The sequence below is a fragment of the Scomber scombrus genome, chromosome 7 (genome assembly GCF_963691925.1).
Source record: "Scomber scombrus chromosome 7, fScoSco1.1, whole genome shotgun sequence".
NCBI classification, from domain to species: Eukaryota; Metazoa; Chordata; class Actinopteri; order Scombriformes; family Scombridae; genus Scomber; species Scomber scombrus.
Genome location: NC_084976.1, coordinates 30,190,890 through 30,216,254, shown reverse-complemented (window position 1 = coordinate 30,216,254; position 25,365 = coordinate 30,190,890). Strand labels below are relative to the sequence as shown.

At 37.8% G+C, this 25,365-nt stretch overlaps 2 protein-coding genes and 1 non-coding gene across 3 annotated transcripts; 1 reads left to right on the top strand and 2 right to left on the bottom strand.

Annotated features, from left to right (window-relative positions):
• The first annotated feature begins 4,656 nt into the window (after positions 1-4,656).
• sri (sorcin) lies at positions 4,657-17,694 on the top strand. The gene is made up of 9 exons (XM_062422087.1): positions 4,657-4,777; positions 4,930-4,998; positions 9,032-9,076; positions 9,183-9,252; positions 11,957-12,000; positions 13,624-13,771; positions 15,417-15,530; positions 16,505-16,563; positions 17,351-17,694. The coding sequence occupies exons 2-9, from the start codon at positions 4,948-4,950 to the stop codon at positions 17,375-17,377; spliced, it is 558 nt and encodes a 185-aa protein (XP_062278071.1). The 5' UTR covers positions 4,657-4,777; positions 4,930-4,947; the 3' UTR covers positions 17,378-17,694.
• trnap-cgg (transfer RNA proline (anticodon CGG)) lies at positions 14,067-14,138 on the bottom strand. The gene has a single exon. It is a non-coding gene; the product is annotated as a tRNA-Pro (tRNA).
• A 1,018-nt stretch (positions 17,695-18,712) lies between the features above and the next one.
• LOC133983972 (cathepsin K-like) lies at positions 18,713-24,908 on the bottom strand. Its single transcript, XM_062423188.1, has 8 exons — positions 24,789-24,908; positions 24,067-24,186; positions 23,144-23,206; positions 22,601-22,690; positions 22,267-22,482; positions 21,273-21,435; positions 18,914-19,022; positions 18,713-18,812 (listed from the first exon to the last, which is right to left on the bottom strand). Exons 1-8 carry the CDS (start codon positions 24,906-24,908, stop codon positions 18,713-18,715), a joined length of 981 nt encoding a protein of 326 aa, XP_062279172.1.
• Between the last annotated feature and the right edge of the window lie 457 nt (positions 24,909-25,365).

Below are 25,365 nucleotides of genomic sequence, written 5' to 3'. Positions count from 1 at the left end.
GGATCTCCGTCCCCGGACCCTGGCAGCAGTGACCACCAATGGCATGCTGAGCTGTATCTCCCCCAGCAGCATGATGGAGCACTGTGATTGGCTGCTGTGGACCCTGCCCAGCCAGGACGGAGCTGTTGGGGATCCCCGAGTGGGCGGCAAGTTCAAGGGTGGACCAATGAGCATCAGCAGCCTCGGTGATGATGCTATCACAACCTGAAGATACAGATTAGAAGCAGAGTTAACACTGTAACCTGGACACACTATGGGTTTTATATTACTACAGTTTTTCCATATAAAGTACATTTTATTCAACATTAGGAACACAAACACATGAATGACTGGTTAAAGCAGAGTTTTGGCTCAGAGATGGAAGTCGTGGCTGAATCATATGTCTGATCCGTCTGTTTCCTGCAGACCTGCTGATGAGACCTGCTGGGTTTGGAGAGGGAATGATGTCACCAGTCATCACGCACGCGCACACACACGCGCACACACACACACACACACACACACACACACACACACACACACACACACACACACACAAACACACACACACACAGTGGGAAGGTTTTCAAGATGCAGAAGAGAAACATGCTCTTACGGATGGATTCAAAGGCAAAATGAAATGTTATTTATTCATCACATTTCAAAACAAATGTGAAGCAAAGACAAGTCATAATAAAAAGACACATTTAAATACAATTTGAACATGCACTAAATAGATATCTGCAATCTGCAATCTGAAATGAATGGGCCTGGATAAAAGTCATGATTTAAAAGGATGTTCATATTCGTAAAGAGCCTCTTTAAGTGTCCATTTAAAGGGATATGTGCTGGGAGTTAAGGAGTCTGACTGCCGGTGGGAAAAAGCTGTATATAGATATACTGTAAGAGAGTACGTTACGGAGATGTGTGGGATATGAATAATTAGATAGATAAAAGATTATCTTTTGGTATTTTTGCCTTTATTGGACAGTTGATAATAAAGTGGCAGCGACCATTTGACTGCTGGTTTGCTCCAGAAACCCCAAATTGAATTATTAAGTAAAAAACAGCTAAAAACCCAAAAGCCCTGATTTAAAGAACTGAGCGTTGCAGCAGACCTGCAATTAGTTCAGCAGGGCGGCTCCGCAGGATCAACAAGGTACGTTTTATGACCTTTGAAGAATTCAGTTAGTCTGCATTGAGATCAGGTTGTGTGTTGCGTGGGAGACCTTTGAGCAAGACACGACATGTATGAACAGCGTCAGAAACTATCTCAAACATGTGGTAGTGTAGTAATTTCAATCTATGGTGCAAAGTGCTGAAGTTCAAAGTGCCCGTTCAGTATTTGTGAATAATTAAGTCCACTCCTGAGATCTAGTTTCATGAGCAGCAGAGATGTGATATAAACGAGGCAGCTTTAGTAGACATTTATACACAGTAGTGATCGTGTGTCATTCTCTTTTTGTTGCTTCTTTTTCATACAACACACAGTGATTACTATGATCTGCATAAAGTTGTTTTAAGGTGGAATGAGCAGCGTGAGAGTACATAATATATCTCCATAGTCAAGTAAAGACATGATGGTTGATGAATAAACTGAAGTGCATCACTGAACACTGCAGGAGATCCTTCTTCTCATTGGTCAACAGTATTAATATCATGTACTATGTTCATATATCTCAAAATCAATCTACTCATTTCATATTCCTACAGTTTATTATTATTCCATTTTCTATTTTCTACAGTGTGATTGGTCCTTCCTGTTTTTTATGTTTATATACTGTATATTTTTATGCTTCTAATCTGTAACATAGACACATATATTGTGTTTTTTTCTTTTTTACACAGGAAAAAAATGGGGACTGCATTCCTAAATTATAGCTTCTAAAAATATATTGGACTAAAATTGCACATGTTGTCCTTCACCTGTCCTAAATATAGTATACATAGTAATACACTGTTCTATACATGCTTATATATACTATACATACATTTACATCTTTGATATCTTATCTTATCTTATTGTATCTTATCTTATCTTATCTTATCTTATAGTATCTTTTAGTAGTGTTAGGATAATATTGTTTTTTACTGTAAGATAAGAATGACTTATGACATTTTTATTGCTAACATTTTTTCCAACTGTCAGTCTTTCCTTGCTGAGTCCTGCTGCTTTTACTGCTGCAAAAACCTAATTTCCATCTTTGGAATCAATAAAGTTTCTTGCATTATCTTATGTTGAACCCACCTGTAGTGTAGCAGCAAACAGCAGAGTGATCTTCCACCTCCTCTTCCTCCTCTTCCTCTTGGTTTCCTGGGCGGGTTGAAGTGAATCTCCTCTGCTGTTGAGGAACGAGACGCAGACGAGGCCTTGGAGACCAAACCCAGCAGTCAGGATTCAGTCTGTACATCTCGGCCCGAGCTGGATCTTCAACGAGCGCTCGTGTGTGATGGAGGAAGGTGAAACGGAGCAAACACCACCATGCACATGCACCACTCCCTTTCCTTCCTCTAGGAAACAACAGATGGAGCCTCAGATGGGTTTTCTTTGGACCGGAGTTGGATGCAGCAGAGGAATGTACGTGTCACCTCACAGGACGAGCTGATTGGGCAGCTTAACTGATGATGTAATGCTCTCTATTAATCACACCAGTGTTTTGCATTTATATATATAACATATACACTCACTAAGCACATTATTAGCAACACCTGTGCAGTTTAACCCTCCTGTTGTCCTCGAGTCAAAGAAGGAAGGAAAGATAGAAGGAAGGAAGAAAGGAAGGAAGGAAAGATGGAAGGAAGGAGGGAAGGAAGGAAGGAAAGATGGAAGGAAGGAAAGATGGAAGGAAGGAAGGAAGGAAGGAAGGAAGAAGGAAGGAAAGGAGGGAGGAAGGAAGGGAGGGAGGAAGGGAGGGAGGGAGGAAGGTTGGAAGATAGGAAGGGAGGAAGGAAAGGAAGGAAGGAAGGAAGGAAGGAAGGGAGGAAGGACGGAAGGAAGGAGGGAGGAAGGACAGATGGAAGGAAGGAAGGGAGGAAAGACGGATCAGTCAAAACAGATGGGGTCAATTTGACCTGTGAGGACGACACAAAGGTTAAAGCTGTCCAATACAACAGATCTGCCATTAATTCTACTTTTACAAAGCCTACACATTTCCAGTTTTATTGGCATTGTCAAAAAGGTGATAAATTAACCTTCCTGTCGTCCTCCCGGGTCAAATTGACCCCGTCTGTTTTGACTGTTCCTTCTTACCTCCCTTCCTTCCTTCCTTTCGTCTGTCCTTCCTACCTCCCTCTCTCTTTCTTTCCTTCCTCTCTCTTTCCTCCCTTCCTTCCTTCCTTCCTTCCGTCTGTCCTTCCTCCCTCCTTCTCTCTTTCTTTCCTCCCTGTCTCTTTCCTCCCTTCCTTCTTTCCTTCCTCCACCCCCTTTCTTCCTTCCTTCTTTCCTTCCCTCCTTCCTTCCTTCCTTTCCTTCCTCCCTTATTCCATCCCCCTTTCATCCTTCCTTCTTTCCTTCACTCTTTCCTTTCCTTTCCTTCCTTCTCTCCCTCCTATTCTCTTTCTTTCCTTCCTCTCTCTTTCCTCCCTTCCTTCTTTCCTTCCTCCATCCCCCTTTCTTCCTTCCTTCTATCCTTCCTTCCTCCCTCCCTCCTTCTTTCCTTCCTTCCTTCCTTCCTTCCTTCCTTCCTTCATTCCTTCCTTCCTTCCTTCTTTCCTTCCTTCCTTCCTTCCTTCCTCCCTCCTTTCCTTCCTTCTTCCTTCCTTCCTCCTTTTCTTCCTCCCATCCTTCCTTCTTCCTCCCTCCCTTCCATCCTTCCTCCCTCATTTCCTTCTTTCTTCCTCCCTTCCTTCCTTGACTCGAGGACAACAGGAAGGTTAAAAATACAATATGAAACATTGGAAAAGAGTTAACTATGTATATTAGTAATTTAGTATATAGGTAATAATAATGAGTATATACCAACCAGCTACAATATTAAAATACTACTTACATGTTAATGCAGCAGTAATAGTAATCCAGTAATATAATATATATAATATATTTTAAATATACTTTCATGCACTTTTAATGTCCAATCCTCTGCAATATTAGTATTTCATGTATACGGACAATACTAATAATTTCAATTGTGTGCAATATTCATATAATATACATATATATTTATTTCACTTTAATCTGTGCAATAAGAATATCACCTCTGGTATATTACCACTTAATACCAATATTACTCTGGTAAATAATGTCACGATTATTTTTATTATATATATTTTTTACTATTTGTACTTATTGTTTTTGTACTTATTATTTATTGTTCTTTATTCTTTTTCTTATTGCTGCTCTTATATTCTATTTTACTGTCCACTTGCTGTTGTAATAATGCAAATTTCCCCATTGTGGGACTAATAAAGGAATATCTGATCTTATCTAATCTTATTATTTGAGAAAGGTATTTAGTTTGTTTTCAATCTTTTACACTCTTCCCTTTACAGTACAGTGCCTGGTTTATTTAAGATTATTTAACACAATGGTAATGACGTGTGTGTGTGTGTGTGTGTGTGTGTTTACTTTCTATTTACATTATATTTAATTCACATACAAACCTTTTATTCTGTTAGGTCAGCGCTGTGTGTTCTGATTGGCCAGTTTTTAGACCACGTGGTCGCTCTCCGCCAATCAGAGCGCAGCAGATGATATTTAACAACCCTCACGAAGAATTCACCTTTTTCTGGCGTATTTGATCCATTTTCTTTGCGTTTCATCGCTTTATATTTACCATTTCAACCCGCTTTGGTGAATCAGGCAAGTTTATAACACTTTATACTTTCGGTTTCCATCGTTTTGTGGTGTGTTAGTGTGTTATAGTGCACAGACAGACACACCCTCTGGCTTTAAGGAGTATAACAGCTTCTTCTGATCGTTAATTCCCCATTTTGTTGTTTTTTTTTTAACAGTAAACGTGACACTCAACAATGGCTTACCCAGGACCGTACGGTGCAGCCCAAGGTGGATTCCCAGCAGTGGTAAGAAAATGTATTATAACATGTTTCTGTTAAATAAAGCTGTTTATGTGCAGCGACCATCCTGGGATATCCTTCCTAAACAGTCCGGAAGTGTGCTCGTGCAGAAAAATGACAAGACTGAAGGTGTTTTATCTTAAAGTATATTAAACGTTTCTACCTGAAATACATCAGAACTGTCTGTCTGATCTGTCTGCATTATAAAGTCATTATTGTGTAATTAAAGGACAATGTCACAGTGTTTTTAAAATCTGCTTTTAAAGCAAAAGTAGCTGATCAGCTTCTATTGAGCTTCATCAGTCTGAGTTATTATATCAAGTGATATCTGACACATTTACAGTCTTTTTAGCATCAGATTCCCTCTTAGTGTTTCCTGTTGAGCTGTGGTGGAAGTATAGGAACATAAAATGGGACTTTGCTACTAAAAACACTGTAATAATGAAATATATCTACTTGATTTGATTTATTTGGATGCTGAAGCTTCATATTAGCTTCACATCAACTTTTAAATATATGTTTAAGTCTCCTTTATAATATAGTACACTTAAAGTATATTGGTAACACTCATAACGCTAAAGCAGTATATAAAAATACTTTAGTACACAAAAGTAGATGTATTTGTTATCTATTAATGTAAGATAATACACTCAAAGTACATTTTACATTACATTATGAATATATTTCACTTGTACCGTCAACTAAAGAACATTTGCAATATATTAAATATACTTAAAATAGTTCCCTACGGCATAGTAAAGTATACTTAATACAATTAAAGTGTGGTTTTTATACAACTTCAATAATATTTAAGTGTAATTTAAGTACAAAAACACTTTAAGTAGACTATTTAACAGTCTGGATTCAATTGCACTTTAATATGCTGTAGTATACTAACATTAAGTCTTATTAAGTATTATTAATATTACTAGTGTAGTGGCATCTTCTTTATACAGAACTACTGTTTGGTGGCTCTTTTTAGTGTTTTGAGACAAAGTAACGTGAATATAAATCATGTAAATCCAAACAATTCACACATAAATCACAATATAATACAGAAACCTTTTGAAATGGAAACATCTGTCTGTCAAACTCCCTCTTTGTGTTTCCCTGCTTAGCTGTAGTGGATGTGTAGTATCAAATATCCAAAATAGCTGATTTAATACATTGATTTAATAGTTAAAAGTGGTTTTACATGTATGTGTGTGTAATCTTAATCAGTAAGGAAACATGTGCTGGAGTTCAAAGTACAATATTTCCCTCTGAACTGTAGGTGAAGTATAACGTGGCGTTCTCTACTGCAGTATTTGAGTAAATGTACTTTTATTATATTTCATTATTTAGTCCAGCAGATGTTTTCTCTCCTCGTAGTATTACAGCAGAACAATAGAAACTTTACTCGCTAATAGGATCCTGATTTGTCGACTTTAAACTCCTCTTAAAGTTTGTGGAGGAGGAATCATCTGTAACTTAATCATAAGCAGATGTCTCATGAGGTTTTAAGCTTTGAGTCAGTGAGTGTGTTTTCTCTTGGAAATAAAAGAAGGATTGACCGGAGCACACACACACACACACACACACACACACACACACACACACACACGTGAGACTTGAACTCATATGTTGAATATCAGCCACAGAGGGGGCTAAACACAGAGCATGATGTGAGATTTTGAAATGACTGAGATGCGTTCATGTGCTGGTGGGAAAGTCAGACGTTTGGATTTGCTGATAACGATTTTGGAAATAAAATAAGGATTGAGGGGAGCACACACACACACACACACACACACACACACACACACACACACACACACACACACACACACACACACACACACACACACACAATAGATAATGAGATCAATCCTTTCCAGCGGTCAATATAAACACACTGAGTCAGCTCTGGTTGGACAATGTAAAGCTCGCAGGCAGCTGGTGGAGCTCACGCCTGACTGACTGAGTGAATGAAGGGTTTGTGCTGATAATGTGACATTTTTGAGATTTATTTCAGATAAGGTGAATTAGAGAAATGCTGCACGGACGACAGACTGATCTCCTCTCACACATTTGGACACACACACACACACATGTTTGCCAACGTGCATCGGCTCCCAGTTAGTTAACAGGAAAGGTTTTAAAACGTGTTGCAAAATAACCAAAAATACCCTCCTGACTGCAGCCTGGTTGCTTCATCTCACTCTATTTAAAACATTTTCAGTGTTTAATGTTCAGTCTTTCTGTGTGTGTGCTGCTTTATCTTCCACTCAGACATCATGAGCCTGTAACAACTTAGTATAGTTGAAGTTTTGACTAATATAATAAGATTTTTCGGGCTTTAGCTTGTAAATTCTGTAGCATCTGAAACCCTTTAAAACACATTTTCCCTGATTTTGGAGCCAGGTTTATGGAAGTCATAATTATGAGATAAAATAGTTGGTTATCTCATAATTATGACTTTTTATCTCATAATTTTGACTTACTTGGAGGATATTTTTATTATCAAAGCTAAGTTTTATCTTTTTTTTTTTTTTTCTGGCGGAAATGGGCTTCCATACATGTTTGACCTGCTGTCCTCTGCTAAATATTTCAATACATTTAAATTGATTTATTCACTCTGACAACTAAACAAATTATACCACATCTGTAAATGTCTGTCGTGTTTAAAGTGTCTCAGATTAATCGAATAACTGACGAGTCAATGGAAAGAATTGACAACTACTGACAGTGTTTCCCATTAATTATATAGACTGTGGCGGCTCGTCATCGTCTAATTTGTGCCGCCACAGTCTCACAGTGAGCTGAACACATCTGTACACTAAGATATATCAACGTATTTTCAAATAAGATATAGGCTGAGACGTTATCTTGTTTTGTGCAGATTATATTGTTTAATTACTAAAAGAAGTTGTGATGACTTTCCACCGTCTCTGCTGCAGTTTGCTGTCACTCAGCGCTCTCCTCTGCTCTCAGAGAGTCTGTTCAATGCAGGAAATCTACTACTTTATTCCTCCTCTCTGTTTAATGCAGGGTTAGGGTCAGTAAGCGGCTACAGGACGCTGTTGTGTTAGCTGTGGTCGAGCAAGCTAGAAAGCCGGTGAATCAGGTCAATAAAACGTTATTTTCTGGTTAGCGGATAAGTTCAACAACACAAATAAACTTCCACTCAACCCTGCAGCTCAGCCTCAAACCTCTGAATCTAAAACACAGCAGCAACATTATTCTGCTTTAGTTTGTTCAGATTAAAAAAGCAACGTCTTAATAAGAGATCTTCTTTATTTCCATCTGTACAATAAATCAACTCTGATCTTGATCCACTTCTAAAACATCTACAAGTCTTTTATTGATCAGCAAAGAGTTACTTTACTTATTTGAAGAAACAAAAGTAAATTTACTATGTTCATAAGTAATGAACTAGTTGAACTTAGATAATCATTTCTGCTTTCTTTGTTTCAGAGCTGAAATATGGACATTAGTCTTTTTTTCTAGTTAGTTTGTTTCAAACATTTATTAACTGGTAATATTTCTTTCCTGAGCTTTGTGAGTGTCTCATCACTGTTCAACCAGTAGTTAAATTACTAAAGCACACAAAGATATAACCTCTTAATGTTGCTCTCAGAGTGAAACCAGGATGATGCATTTGACTTAAAATGTGCAACATTTTCACCATAGTCTCTAAAAGTTCTGGGAAACTCTGAACTGTTTATGTACTGTCATGATTATTAATTAATATGGAAGATCAGATGTGAAGATTTGTTGTTTTTCTGTCCTTTAAAATAATAAACTGTATCTTTCATGGGTTGTTTTGCAGCTGATTGCACAAAACAGACAATTTGAATGCATCACTCTGGCTTCTGTAAAATAATAACAGTAGAATATAACTTGCAGATTAATTAATAATAAACTAATAATCTTTAGGTTTTCACTGCAGGCTATAAACTGGCGTCATTAGGAGCAAAATAAGACACAAACAAGCAAATATAAAAGAATAATGAACTGAACTAATTCCACTAAATCCTTCTTGTTTCTCTCTCTGCAGCAGCAGGATCCTTTATATGGATATTTCTCAGCTGTGGCCGGACAGGTAAGAGACACCTGACCCTCAATATTTGGGGATAATAATGTTTTTCTCATCTTTGTGTGGTAGTCTATTGTTATCTGACTGTGTTGTGACTCTTGACTCTTGACAGGATGGACAGATCTCACCAGACGAGCTGCAGCGCTGCCTCACACAGTCCGGCATCTCCGGCTCGTACCAGCGTAAGAACACCACACTGTTGTTTTTAAAATGAATCATCTGCTTAAAATACAATTACATCCTCAATCTGGGGGGAAGGAGGGAAGGAAGGAAGGATAGATGGATGAACGGACGGACAGAAGGAAGGAAGGAAAAGGAGACAGGAAGGAAAGATGGAAGAAAGGGAAGAAGGACAGAAGTAAGGAAGGAGGGAGGGAAGGAAGGAGAGATGAAAGAAAGGGCAGAAAGAAAGAAGGAAGCAAGGGTGGACGGACAGAAGGAAGGAAGGAAGGAAAAGGAGACAGGTAGGAAAGATGAAAGAAAGGGAAGAAGGAAGGAAGGAAGGAAGGACTGACGGACAGAAGAGAAGAAGGACGAAAGAAGGAAGTAAAAGAAGGATGGACAGACAAACAGAAGGAAGGAAAGAAGGAAGGACTGAAGGAATAAGGGAAGAAAAGACAGAAGGAAGGCAAGAAGGAAGAAAGGGAAAAAGGACGGATGAAAGGAAGGATTAAAGAGAAGACAGAAGTAACTGAGTATATATTTACTCAAGTACTGAACTGAGGTACATTTGAAGGTACTTTTACTTGAGTATTTCCATTTTATGCTTTATTTAACAGCTGTAGTAACGAGGTACTTTACAGATTCCGAAATTTACATACAAACCATAGACTGTATATAAGAAATAGACGTAACATCCGTGACGTCACCCATTGGTTTGTGGACTGCTGCTTGGAAGCAAATAGTATCGGATCTGAGCAGCGCCATCTGGAAAATTTCCGGTGCATGCTGGGAAAAATAAAAACGTGGATTCTACTTATATGGGCATCAGGAGGAGCATGAGGCGCCCTCCTGAACCTGTGAACCAATCAACCTGTCAATCACGACGTAGTCACGCCCTAATGCATACCCTGCTTTATCGTCACATATAAAATCAGGGAGGCCAAAATGTCCCAAATGAACATCATACTGCATTGAAGAAGGCTTTAAACTAGCGATTGAGACCATAAACACATTTTGAAAACGTTTACTGAGGTTAGAAATCAAGTGAGAAGTTGGTGAATTCTCCATTGACTTGTATAGAGACGGAAGTCCTTTTGACACCAAAACGGTCGCCCCCTGGTGGCCTTTTGATAGAATGCAGTTTTAAGTTACTTCCACGTTGGCCTCATTTCAGAGGACTGGAACTCCCCGCCTGATACCAACCAGCTACAATATTAAAATGCTACTTACATGTTAATGCAGCAGTAATAGTAATCCAGTAATATATAATATATATGATATAAGGTGCTCGCTTTGCTGATGAGTCAAATTTAACATGTATAAAAGTTAAAGTGTCCCCTCGGCTTGGGCAGTATCACAATATAAATGTGTATTGTACCTATATTTTAAATGCCATTATAAACATATTCTCCTTTTCCTATTATACTGACAGAGTTTTATAGTAACATGAAGTGTTGTAGTGCTACCAGAGAACAGCCAGTCATTATACAGGCAGCAGGATGAATAGACAGGCAGCAGCGGTGAAAGATGCTGACTGTTTGTTGGAGGAAAAACACAAAGTCCTTTAACAAGTTTAAACAGGCCTTTCTTTCTTTATTGGACACAATGTGAAGCTCACATCCTCAACGTGGGATCAGAAAGGTCGGCGTGACTTTGAGCGACTCTACCAGGAAATAAAGCTGACAGAAATCAGACATTTGGCTAAAATCTATCTAAAATAGTCAGTGGTAGTTATTGTTTTAAATCCAGCTTAATTAAAGAGTCTTTCTGGTTAATACCTTCATATACTGTATACTGCCTCAGCCTGTTGTAAGCAGACACTTGAACAGACATGAGAGACCTTTAGTGGAAATACACATAACTCATATGTTTAAACAGGCTTTTCTTTCTTTATTGGCCTGTATTGATCGTATTGATCGTTCGTCTGATTCATCAGGTGTTTTAACCTCGAACAGATTTAATTCATGCATGCTTTCTTCCCTCCTTCCATCTATCCTTCCTTCCTTCCTTCTCTCTTTTCTTCCCTTCTTCCTTCGGTCCTTCCTTCTTTTCTTCCTTCTTTCCTTCTGTCCATCCTTCCTTCCTTCCTTTCTTACTTCTGTCTTTCTTCCCTTTCTTCCATCTTTCCTTCCTGTCTCATATTCCTCCCTCCCTCCCTTCCCTCCTTCCTTCCTTCCATATTTTTAATGGTTCGGCCCCCATCACATTAAATTGGTCTGTTTGTGGCCCCTTGAATGAAACAAGTTTTTACGCCTCTGCTCTGAGCTTCTTGTAAACACACACTTGTGGTTTCACATCCTGTTGTTGTTGTTGAGCTCTTGATCTGACCGTGTCACTCAGTCATTGGCTGCAGGCTGAGATTGAAATGAACCATGAGAACAAACTTCTGCTGAACATCGTGGTTTCATAGGTTTTATATTTGCAGTTCACAGGAAACGGTAGCGAGCAGAGCGTATGTCAGGTCAACATGCAACCAAACTCTCTGGGTTGAAAAGTTCAGACTCTGTTGTGGTTAGATGACTGTTTCTAGGTTTCTGTTTCTGTTGTCAAATGAGTTTTGAGTTTTTTCCATTAAAACACAATTACATCATAAGTCTGAGTCCAGTGGTGGAAAGTAGCTGAGTACATTTACTCAAGTAGTAAACTGAAGTACATTTCAAGGTACTTCACACTTGTAAATTGTGTTTTTATGAGTTTTAAACAGTTTGTGTTTTTCTGTTACAGCTTTCAGCCTGGACACCTGCAAACTGATGATCAACATGCTGGACGTATCCTTCACCCATCAGTCATTTAGAGCGGACGATGACGGGACACTTTATGGCTAAAATCATAATGATAATAATAATAATAATAATAATAATAATGATAATGTGTCTTTGAGTTTAACGTCAACATGCATCATCTAAAATACAGCAAAGGCAGAGATATGTCAAGTTCATGCTGCCTCTTATGTGTACACATGTGGATGAGAACAGACTGCAGACAGAGAAAGCACAGTGTAAAGTAGGGGAGTCATTACTTATCTTCATATTTAAAACAATTGCACTGGCACAAAGCAGCCTGTAGAAGTTGAGATAAGTCAGGGAGCAGCATCTTATATTATTAATACAGTTAGAATAAAACATGGTCAACTTCCTCCACACCAATCTGAGAAAACATTTAGTTTATGGAGCTTTGAGCACATGTTGATACAGAAAAGAGTAATCTCCAAACTGTTGACATTAAGCTGGAAGAACACAATTGTCTGAATAATATTTAATTGTATGCTGAAGCATTAATATTTATCTTAATAATAACTAAGAGCCTCGAATCAAGAATAACAGACCCATCCCTAAAGTAGACCCATGTATGAGGACAGAGCTGTCTGCAGACTTTTGGTCACACTACTCAGGGGAGCCATAAGGGGGTGAAAGGTTAGGATGGGCCTGTGACTGACAGGGGCCCTAAAAATATTTGAACAATAGTCATTGTTTTTTAAACAGACATATAATTAATAAAATAATTAATTTACAATGTACACATTAAACTGGCACTTTATTTTTCTTGTTTCTGGCAAAAATGAACCACCTAAAGCCTCTGTATTGCCCATTCACCCCCCTCTTTTTACATGAAATGGTTCAGTCCTGTCTCAGTGTCAGTAGATATTGAACAGTTATTATTGGACTAGAAGAGAGTTGCAAGCGTTCGCATTTAGAGGTGTGGTTACTGCATTTGTGCATGGTTGGTGTGTCCTGTGTGTGGTGGTGGAGCCCAATTGTCTTTTCATGGGGCCCAAAATCCCTGGTGGCTCCCATGACACTACTACTACTAGTACTACTATGATTACTACTAGTACTACTACTACTACTTCTAATAATAATAATAATAATAAGAACAACATTAATAAGCAGAAGAATAAATAGAATAGCACTTTTCATACAATAAATGCAGTTCAAAATGCTTTACAACAAAATAAATTAAATACACTAAATGCTTCACATTGAAAGGGACATAAAAAGAGAATAAAGCAATGTTAAAATAAATAAATACATAAAAGCATTAATGTGTCATAATAGTAATAGTACAGTAGTTAAAATAAAGAAGAATAAATACAATATACAACATTGATGACTGATAGAAGAGCTAATTAAAGGCTGAAGTTTACTTTATTTTTGAGTGGAAGTAAACGAACATGTGATCAGTGGTGAGGAATCTTCTATCTGCATCCTCTTTTCTCAGGTCTTGTGTCATTTCCTGCCTCAGCAACAAAAGTCAAATACTGACTACAGAAATCTATCTAATCTATGAAACTTTTAGTTAACGTTGTATAGTTTGAGCCTGTAAAATTCGAGTAACAGAGAGAATAACTGGAGATATGTGTGACTGATCCTTGACTGTGAGTGTTGCCTCAGAGGGACATGTCCGGCACGATGGGCTTCAATGAGTTCAAGGAGCTTTCTCAGGCTCTGAACGGCTGGAAGAACACCTTTGCATCCTTCGACCGGGACCACAGCGGCACCGTGGAGGGTCAAGAGATGCACCAGGCCATCGTCACCATGGGTAAAACCACTCGTTGAATATATATACTGCAGTTTGTCTCTCCTAAGTGTTTTCTCACTTCCCTGTTCTACTGGATGGGAGTCACTCTGAGGCAGATGTTTGGTAATTTTTTTTTTAGTTTAAAATGTTCTTTATTTGATAAAATGAGGCGTAGCTTGGCAACGTAATGTAAGAAACCCTCCTTTTATTCATGTAACATAGCTAAGACATGCTAATTCTTTTTAAGATCCTCTTTTCTTTTCAATCATGGTAGCAGTACTCTTTCTTTTCCTTAGATGTCTTGTAATCAAAGTTAGGGCTCGTCCGGGATTTGAACCCGGGACCTCTCACACCCGAAGCGAGAATCATACCCCTAGACCAACGAGCCACTTGTAGAGGAGAAGATTAGTCAAGTGTGTGTTCACTCAGGAGTTCAAATGAACATGAAGTGTGTTTTTTCTTGTAATCCTTCTGTGGAAACATGGATTTAAAAGTTGATCGTCCAAATGAGTGACAGAAAGAAAGAAAGAAAGAAAGAAAGAAAGAAAGAAAGAAAGAAAGAAAGAAAGAAAGAAAGAAAGAAAGAAAGAAAGAAAGAAAGAAAGAAAGAAATAAAGAAAGAAGAGGAAGAACAAAAAGGAGGAAATTGAGGAAAGAAAGAAAAGAAAGAAAGAAAAAGTAAGAAAGAAAAAAGACAAAGAAAAGAAAGGAGGAAGATGAGGGACAAAATAAGCAAACAAACAAAGAAAGAAGGAAGGAAAAAGAAAGGAAGAAGGAAAGAAAGACAGAAAGAAAGGAAGAAGATTAGGAAATATTTTTCTTTATTTCCTAATGTTCCTCAAACAAACAAAGAAGGAAGAAGAAAGAAAATGAAAGAACGGATGAAGGAAACAAACAAATAAAGAAGGAGGAAGTTGAGGAAAGACAGAAAGAAAGAAAGGAGGAAGATGAGGAAAATAACAAACAAACAAACAAAAAAGAAAAAAAGAAAGTTGATCTGAAGTTAATATGAAGCTTCAGTCGTCTGAATGAGTCAAATCTTCATCTTCTATGTTTCAACGTTACAGTGTTTTTAGTAGCAAAGTCTTTGTGTTACTATACTTCCACCACAGCTCAACAGGAAACACTAAGAGGGAATCTGATGCTAAAAACACTGTAAACATGTCAGATATCATTGATATAATAACTCAGACTGATAAAGCTCAATAGAAGCTGATCATCTACTTTTAAATGACTGTGTGGAAACACTGTGGATTTAGTCTCCATCACTTTACATTGAAAGCACATTTGAAGGTTTTAATAGTCAGTATGAACAGGAGGAATGATTACAGAGAGGAAACATCTTTATGAAACTGTGAACTTGTCCTTTAAAGCCTGTTTTTTTTTAATGATATAATCCCTCGTAGTTTCACTGGCTGGTTAAACATTCAACTTTTTACTACTGTGATATAATTACCTCCACTCTGTTACTGTTGAAAAATAAACCTTTTATAATGTCATAACTTCATATAGTTATAGTAACATTCTCACCTTTGTTTGTGAGTCTGTATTTTTATATGTGAGGCCTCATATTATATTATATTTTAACCTATAAAGTGTGCAGAGAGTCATTGGGTGATGTGCACTTCGAATAAAGTGAAACTGAAGTTGATTGATTGTGTTTCAGGGTACAATCTGAGCCCTCAGGCCATGAACTGCATCATGAGGCGCTACAGTAACCACGGCAGGATCCCCTTCGATGATTTTGTGAGCTGTTGTGTAAGACTGCGCGCTCTGACTGGTGAGTGGGCCGAAACATTTATGGCATCTGACTGTCGGCATAAAAAAACTAAACAAAAAAAAACAGTTAAATGAATCTCAGCAGCATATATTAAACACCACCTAACAGCAGAGGAAACACTGAGCTAGCAGACTGGTAGCTCAGTGAAAGCTTTATTAAGTTAATAAGTAGATAAATTATCAGATTCAGCTTGTTTGAGCCAGGCGGGGAGCTCCGATCCTCTGAAATGATGCCAACGAGGAAGTAACTTAAAACTGCATCCTATCAAAAGGCCACCAGGGGGCGACCGTTTTGGTGTCAAAAGGACTTCTGTCTATACAAGTCAATGGAGAATTCACCAACTTCTCACTTGATTTATAACCTCAGTAAACGTTTTCAAAATGTGTTTATGGTCTCAATCGCTAGTTTAAAGCCTTCTTCAATGCAGTATGATGTTCATTTGGGACATTTTGGCCTCCCTGATTTTATATTTGACGATAAAGCAGGGTATGCATTAGGGCGTGGCTACGTCGTGATTGACAGGTTGATTGGTTCACAGGTTCAGGAGGGCGCCTCATGCTCCTCCTGATGCCCATATAAGTAGAATCTGTGTTTTTATTTTTCCCGGCATGCACCTGAAATTTTCCAGATGGCGCTGCTCAGATCCGATACTATTCGCTTCCAAGCAGCAGTCCACACACCAATGGGTGACATCACGGATGTTACGTCCATTTTATATACAGTCTATGGTTTGAGCAGGTTGCCTTGATGATCTGTAGCTTGTTTTAGTCTGAGGATCTTTCTTCCACTGCTTGATTTTAGTCTGCCCAATAAAACATTTGTACCTGGCATTAGAAGAGTCACTCAAAGCCTCAAAGCTGTGGTTGTTTTTATGTTTCTGTGACTGAACTTGCTATAAATTGTACAGCTACAGTCATTCAACATAGCCTTAAAGCTCATCATGATGTTAAAGCTCATTATTGTTTGTTTTTCAGATCAGTTCAGAAGGAGAGACACGGCCCACTCTGGCAGCGCCTCCTTTCAGTACGATGACGTAAGTTCCCACAACTGTCTTTTTTTATTTTATTTTCTAAAGCTCTGACGTTGTTTCTGCTATTAACCTCATCTGAGTCCGTCATCACCACAGAGGAGAAGCTTTTAGCCAGCTAGTCTGCTCAGGCAGTAAAGTCACTGATACAGTAACATGCTGATCTGACACTGATATTCAACCAGGTGTGTTGGCCAGTGTTTGATGGATCAGTGGATCAGTATTTTCAAAGAAGTCACTGTGATGCTGCATGCATTAGTCCATGTATTCTATATATATCATATCAAAGTTAGATATGATATATCTACACGGTCGCCCAAGTTGGAATAAAATATTTTTTACCTCTTTCCATGAAATGATTGTGACAATGTGATTTATTCTTGATAGATAAAGTGTATATATTCTCCAAATTGTATTGCTCAATCTCATTGCACCTGGTCAAAGGTGATTACTGATGTGTATAAATAGAAAATAAAAAGAGGAATGTGTCTGAAAACAAAATTATTCCAACTTTATGGGCGACCGTGTAGATGTAGTTTTGGCCCAATTTACACACAATTGCCAATTTCAAGTTTAAAAACTATTTTTCCATCTCTCACAATGTAACTACAGTAACTCTTTAAAATTTCTATCCACTTAGAAGCAGCAAAAACAAAATATTAACACAAATAATCAGCTCATAATTTGATATGACGGCCTAGTGAGATTAGCCATAGCCGAGATGAGACTGCAGGATGATTGATGATTAAGAGTTGGACATTAAATATGTTTCTCTCTCTTTCTCTCTCTCTAGTTTATCCAGGTCACCATGAGCGTATGAAGAAGAGAGACCAAACAGACGGGACATACTCGCCTTTTAAAATCTAAAATCACATCATGTCATTTCTACGTTAATTTTTAATGATGTTTGTACGACGAGGATTAAAACGTCACTGTCACATTCCATTTTAACATGAATTTAACGAGTATAAAGTATACGAACTAACTAAGAATATAAAGTAACCACTGACAGACATTAGACTGCCTGTATACTGGAGGGCATTATTACCACTATCTCTCATCTATAGCTTTTTACCTCAAGAGTAATCACGTAAACCCAAAGAGCTCGGCAGTGTTATCATGTATGAAATGAATAAAATAAATATCTCACACACTGATGTTTGGCTCCTTTGTTTGTTTTTTATTAGGCAATGCCTTTAATTTTCATTTAAGAGTCGATGACATTACTTTCATGTTGTTCATCTGCTTGTTTATTTGTAACCTAAATCACAGTTTTTACTTCTAGGATACTGCTGCAGCAAACAGGCCAAATAGTTCATACTCCAATTGTTTAAATCCAAACATAAAAACATCCATGCATATACATTATTTGAATCCTGCTCTAAAATCTTTGTTTTTGTTCTAGGTCAATCCTGAGTAGTTCATGATTTTCATAAAAGAAATAATCTTTTATTTGCATTTATCATCTATTATCTTTTATAAGAAGAAGTCAAGTAAGATGTTATATCTTCATTAAAGTCCTGAGTAGTTCACATTTGACTGGCTGTAGTAGATACTCATTTACAGTACTTTGGATGCTGGTATAGTGTACTAATGTCTTTGTTATGTTAAATATACAACACATAAATTTATACAGTAATTTATTAGCCCTGTGATGGACTGGTGACCTGTCCATTCGCCCAATGTGAGCTGGGATTGGCTCCAAATTACAGTATAAATAGTTACAAGTTCAGACTGATTAAATAATAAACTACTTACAATATGTTAGAAATAAAGTTTTAAACTCTTTCTCTTTACATGTGATATGAAAGATGAATATTTTAACTTATATATATATATATACTGATATACAGCTCAGATAAATTAGCTGTCACCACATGAACTGCAAAGACCAATCACAGTGAATATAATTAGTTTCAATAACAACAACAAACAATATTCCCATCTTTACTTGCGGGCATAACAGGCTCAAACAAGGATGCAAAACAAATTAAAAAAAAAAAAAAAAAAAACACTACCCAAAATGTCCACCAGGGGTCAGTAATGGTTCAGTATTGAATCTGAAGAGGGATCAGCGTGCCCTGTATGGTTGCAGTAGTCCAGGAACAATCCCTTCATCTAGCCCCTCTTTCTTCTACGTCTTTCATCTTTCCTCTCACATGAGCGGATAGCTGGCGTCACTGGCGATTCCACAGTGGTTACCGTGGTCGCGTACGATCCGAAAGTAGCCCTCTTCCCCCCAGGACTCCCCATAGCTGTCAGAGAAAGGTGTTGAACATCATTAGGTCAAAGCTAAAAAACAACCTGTTGGACACATTAACAACCTGATGTCATTCAGACAGGTGACATGTCCCACCTGTTCTTGACAATCCAGTATTTCAGACCCTCTGCAGTCTCTCCGTAGCCCACTAACAGCATGGCGTGGTCAACGTAGTCTTTGTCACACTCAGGGTTGTAGAAAACACCTGCACACAAAAGTGAAAGAGTGAGTGACTGAGCCCGTATTCTTACATAAAGGGTAAGTCTAGTGATTGTCTGCATTTATCATCTTGTCTCATATGCAGAGCTTACTTCTTTGTATTGTAGACCTTCGTATTGTAGACCAACTATCTTTGTCCTGAAATTTTAATACAGTGGAAATTTCTCAAAGAATCTAAGTTCAAAGTCAAGAAGTTGTGATATTTACCTAAACAAGCTAGCGTAGCACTGCAAATATTCAGCCATGACAGAATTGGAGTGCTAGGGATTTTGTTTGGAGTAGAGAAAACATAACTATCTATTTCCAAGTCATGGCTGAATATCTAGCTGATTTTGACAACTCAACTTTCACAGGCTGAGACTTCTCTTTGAGCAAGACTTGGTTAGACACAATAGCAAACAGACCAGATCAAGTGAAAGGTCAAGAAAAACGTTTTTCTCTGAACAGTCCTTTCGATAATGTTGTTATACTGATGGGGTTATCGGTTTATTTCATAGAGGTCTGTGCTCAAACTCGCAGGTTTTCAACTCCACTTTCAAACACACACACACTTTAAACATCCAGGTCTACAGTAGGGAAGTAAATGAGCAACTCACCCTAAAGTGGTACAGTCCTACCTTTTATCATTAGCTGTCCATCTTATCCATCACGCTATATCAAATGAAAAAAGTAATTACATAAAATGAAGATAAATCAGTCAAGTGTCATAGAGGGTAACTGAGCTGTTCAACGTAATTGTGTATTGTTGTCAGAAAATAAAATAAAAAAAGTTGGATTGACGCCAGAGTTTGTTTCTGATGCAAAAATCCCTTTGTTTGAACTTTACTGAACCCTATATAGCACTATGCTCTGGAAGTGTATCAGTATCAGTAAACTGCATGAAAGTGGATGCTTTTGTGATGATCCTGAAAATGCAAAGATGAGACAAAATCAAGGAGTTCTACTTCAATGCACGTTTAATACGAGCTTGGGTAATCAGGCTACATGCATGAGACAAATGACAATGGACAAACAAGAAGGAGCAGCTAATATAGTATGTCTGGCATGTCAGCTGTTTTACATTATTCATGAGGTAACCTAAACAAAATATGATCTGGGCGCCCTACCAAGTATTTTTGTCCAAATCTGTTAGCACTTTCCATCAAGCTTAGAAACCCTTGACATCAGGCATTTTTCTTACACTGTAAAAGAAATCCTGTCGTTTTTACGGAAAAAACTGGCAGCTGTGGTTGCCAGAATAATTCCTAACACCCATTCATAACACCCTGTAAAATTACCAGTTAAAAAAATGTATAAAATTACATTTTAATCCAGTAAATTCAACATTGGATTTCTGCTGAATTAGCATGATCATTATGTTATTAAACCAATTTACATAAAAAATGCTGCTTATCCTGTATAGAGGATCACAGGGGGGCTGGAGCAAATCCCAGCTGTCATTGGGCAAGAGGCAGGGTATACCCTGGACAGGTCACCAGTCCATCACAGGGATTAGAGACAACCATTCACACTCTCAGCTACAGGCATTTTAGAGTGACTTATTAACCTAAACTGCATGTTTTTGGTCTGTGGGAGGAAACCGGAATACATATAAACTCTACACAGCAGGGTGGCAGCCGACAGTGCTAACTACACCACCATGCCGCTCGATCTTAGTTGTCGCTTATTGTACATAGAATCCCATTTCACTGAAAAATACCAAACAAACAACATTATTTAACTACAAAGCCTTAATATAAGACATTTCATGCTACAATATATATGTTGTTTAACTGAATTTTTAAATAAATTCCCCTCAAAATCTACAAATAATGTTATTTTAACGCTATGATGTTATCATTTAAACTGCATTATATTGTTTTTTGTATTGTGTTTTTTCTGTGTTTAAACTACATTAACAGGTAATTTCTATAAATATATATATACATATATATAACATATTCTTTCTTTTAATTTAACAGTAATGTTTGGTTTAGCATTGTACAAAATATTATTGTAAAGTAAACAATGCTCCATTGTATTGTATGTCGTCATTTTACAGCATTTCAGTGTTAATTCTATACGGACATTTTTTACAGTGGACTACTTGACCATACTTTATAGTATGTATGGAGGGTAGTTATAAAAAAACACTACACACACTACAACTCTAGATAATGAGATAGCATTTCTAAACATGAAGACACCCCAGCAGTGTCCCTTCAACAAAGAAACTTGAACTCTGCCAGGTACTGACCACTGTCGTAGTACATGAACTTAAAGCTGCTGTTGATGGCCACAGACACAGGACCCACTTCATACAGAGCTTTAGCCAGTGCACTTTCATTCCATTTTTGTGTCCTGTTAAAGCCTTTGCACTGGGCTGCAATGGCTGATCGGTTGTAGCGGCACCGTTGCTTCTGTGGAGAAGAAGAGGAAGAACCCATTTTTGAACATGGAGAACAAGCAACAGAAGCAATGTCTTCTTGGCAGTATTTTTGCCAGCATGTCAACCCAAAGTGAGGTCATTATTCATACTACACTACTTAATACTGTGCGAAATTTCCTTGCATTAATGTTACAGATATGCAGCCTGCATTGTAGGCTAACCTGTGTTCTCTCTGCATATAAAAAGCACTACTATTTCATCATACATTGATGTTTTTTACTTGTTCTAAATATTAATTAAATATCACTGCCCATAAAATGCCATTTAATTGGCTACAGAGGAGGCGCTAATTAGCTATCTAGTTGCTTACTGATGTTAACAGTGCATCTGTCCCAGTGAATGTTTGTTTGGTGCAGCTAAGGTGCAGGACAAGATGTGTGTTCATGGTCGTATGTTAGATAAGAAACAGCCTTTGGGTTGTTGAGTCTTTGGCTCTTGTACTGCTACATACGATTAACTTTTACCTTTTTATTTATTTATTTTTTCTAAACCAAACACAGGACACGTGATTTACAGAGCAGATCTGTTGCCGTAGTAGACACAATGCTATTTAATTTCAGTTGAAAGGCTCTCTTCAACCTAAGCAGGAACACATATTTTAGTTTGCAATCAAAAGCAGCTATTTGTCTCAGAAATATGATCACTCACTAGAAGAACTAAGTATGGTGATTGAGAGGTGTTACAGTGAGAACTCAATCCACTCACTTCCTCTCTCTAGGAGAAAGAGGCACTGCTTATTTTTGATTAACTTTCTCTCTGTATTTAGTATTGCCCTAAGGCTAATTTCCTCTTAACATATTACCTTTCCAGCATACGGGTAGACCTCCTCAGAGTTGAGGCCATTATCTTGCACATATTCGAAGGCATCTGTCATTAATCCTCCATCGCAGCCATCACTCTCTGTGACACAGTCGATCAGGTTCTGAACACTGAGGTCCAGCAGCTGGCCTGTCTTCTTGGCTAATTGGCCCTCGAGGGCCCCTGCAGCACTGAATGCCCAACAGGATTCACAGTTTCCCTGGAAGGTGTAGAGCATAGGGTAAGGTGTTTAGTTTAGTTAAGACTGTGGCATTGAGGATTACTATTGATTACTATTAAGGCATGCATTATATCATCATGGACCTATTTCCTCTGACCTGGTTCTTGACTCGAGTCACCATGCCTCTCTTGCGGTAGTCAATAGACTTTGGTAGGAAAGTCCCATTGTCAACCTTTTCTTCTGTGTCCTTGAATCCAGAGAAAACAGAGACAGAGAGTTTAAGCTATGTTACATCACATTTCAAGTTTTTGGAGATTTAACAAATAAAATGGATAAGCAATGCCGATAGATCCGAGCACCACAAAACCAAATCAAGCCTGGAGCATGAATGCTTAGCCGAGTGTTCACTCACCATGTCTTTGAAGCCCTTCATGCAATGCGGCGACTTCGCTGTCGTGTAACAAGACCCACTGGATTTTATCTGTAATATACACATTTGGCTTAAACGTACCCATAGAAAGTTATGACCCTCTGGCTGTTTGTAAGATGAACATGGAAGCACACACTTGCTGTGTTCAAGTCATGTTTAGGTTAGTTTATGTCTGTTATCAATCTGACACAAAGTTACCTCACAATCAGTTCATCAAACAAAGTGTCCATAATAATAATGAATACATTTAAAAATCATAAATAAATGTACAAATCTTACATTTGATGGATGTTCTCCATGGTAAGTCATCTTTTCAGCCATTTCCTTGGAGGTCTGGATGAGGAGAGTTACATTTTATATCATGTTTCAGGTTTTTGGGCTTTAGTCAATGCAGAGCAACTCACAGCAACAAAGCAAATTGACACTGAACTGCACAATTAATCTAACCTGCTGGAGCTCACTTTGATACGTTTTTCAGACTGTACATTCATTTTTCTGTCTTTGTTTTGTCCCTTTTAAACTGTTCTCACTCCACACACATGTTGTCCGTTTAACACAAGCTTGGAGTTCCGGTCCTCTGAAAAGAGGCCAACGCGGAAGTAACTTAAAACTGCATTCTATCAAAAGGCCACCAGGGGGCGACCGTTTTGGTGTCAAAAGGACTTCCGTCTCTATACAAGTCAATGGAGAATTCACCAACTTCTCACTTGATTTCTAACCTCAGTAAACGTTTTCAAAATGTGTTTATGGTCTCAATCGCTAGTTTAAAGCCTTCTTCAATGCAGTATGATGTTCATTTGGGACATTTTGGCCTCCCTGATTTTATATGTGACGATAAAGCAGGGTATGCATTAGGGCGTGGCTACGTCGTGATTGACAGGTTGATTGGTTCACAGGTTCAGGATAATAATATAACATATACGATGTACTATATAACAAATATAACTATAATACAGTGTATTTACATGTAACGTGTTTTTATACCAACTCATTTTAGTGGCCTTTTTATCAAAAACATGAACAATTCATGAAAATTTTAACTTTCTTTCAAAACATTTTTCTCTGCAGTCCAAAACCAGTAGGTGTACCTGTACTTGATTCCACATTGAAATATTGTTTATTTGTTCAACATTATAGTGTCATGTCAAAAAATATTCTACATTAAATTTGAATGCCTCAGTGTTTAAACTCACCATGTCACCAAAGAAGTTCATCCCCATTCTGTAGGAGTGTTTTCCCTGTTCTGCTTCCTGGTTGTGGGCTTCAATCTTTAACTTGTTCTCCTCCCAGATGGCTCTCCGATATTCCTCTTCCTAAAATGTCCAACACCAATTTATTTTATTGGCTTGAAAGGGTAGACCACACCTAAAACTAACCTAAATCTTAATAAATGACATATTAAATTACATGTAAGAGTTAATATTATGTCTTCACTCATGAAGCTGTCCGCATTCATTCAGCTGGCTTTAAAAACCAAGAAACATACCTCGTCTGGCTGCTGAAGGCTGTTCCTGTAGCTCCTCACAGTTCCTGTCTGATGTCTGCTCTGTTTCATTTGAAAAATGAAACACTTAATGAACATGATTCTGTTTAATCCTGTTCAGACTTTTGCTGTTATATTAAACTAGCTCATTCCCAACAGTTAAGTAAGGCATCAAAACAACAGACACAGAAATACTGTACTGCAGTTGACCTGACAGCTGCACTGGGTGACATGTTCCTTCATTGTGAGTTATTATGAGTTTGGTCAGTTTAGTTTGTTTAGACTCCAACAACTAATAACAGTGGTCATGTTTTCAGTTTCTGTGTGGTCTGGGTAAGGCAGATGCAACTGAGCATGTGTAGGAACAGATATGCAGGCATGGGTGTGCATTGTTTAAACAGATAGAAACACATGATGCACATAAATACGTACATTGTAGTGTCTTCCATGTTTGATTTTCCACTGTTCCCACTGGTCATCTAGAGAGGCTTCATCCTGACAAAAACCCAGATCTGAGACCACCAACAACAATGCAGAGGTACACAGCAACATCCTGAAACAGCAGCAAAGACTTCATTAATAGATTAGATTTTTTTGCATTCAAACAACTTATTTCTAACAGTTAACAATAAATATTTTCAATCATACAATTTTGTTGTTGTTGTAATTCTCTTTTTTATTGTTTTTTTTAGTACAAACAATAATATCACACAGGATAAGAAATGTACAAGTGAAAAAGCACAAATAGACAAAAAACAAAACAAAAGAAAAAAGACAGATCTGAAACAGACCCTACCAATAAAAGTAAATAAAATAATGATTAAAAAAAAGGGCTAATCTATACCATAAAACTTGTTGGCCTGTCAAACATATCCCTTCTGGTATTATACCTAGTATGCAGAATGCTGGGCTTTGTATCATTACAGTACCAAGTACCTTGTTAAGGAAGATTATTATATTATTTCATAGATTCCTGGTCAATAATAAAGTGATTAATCTCATCTGTATT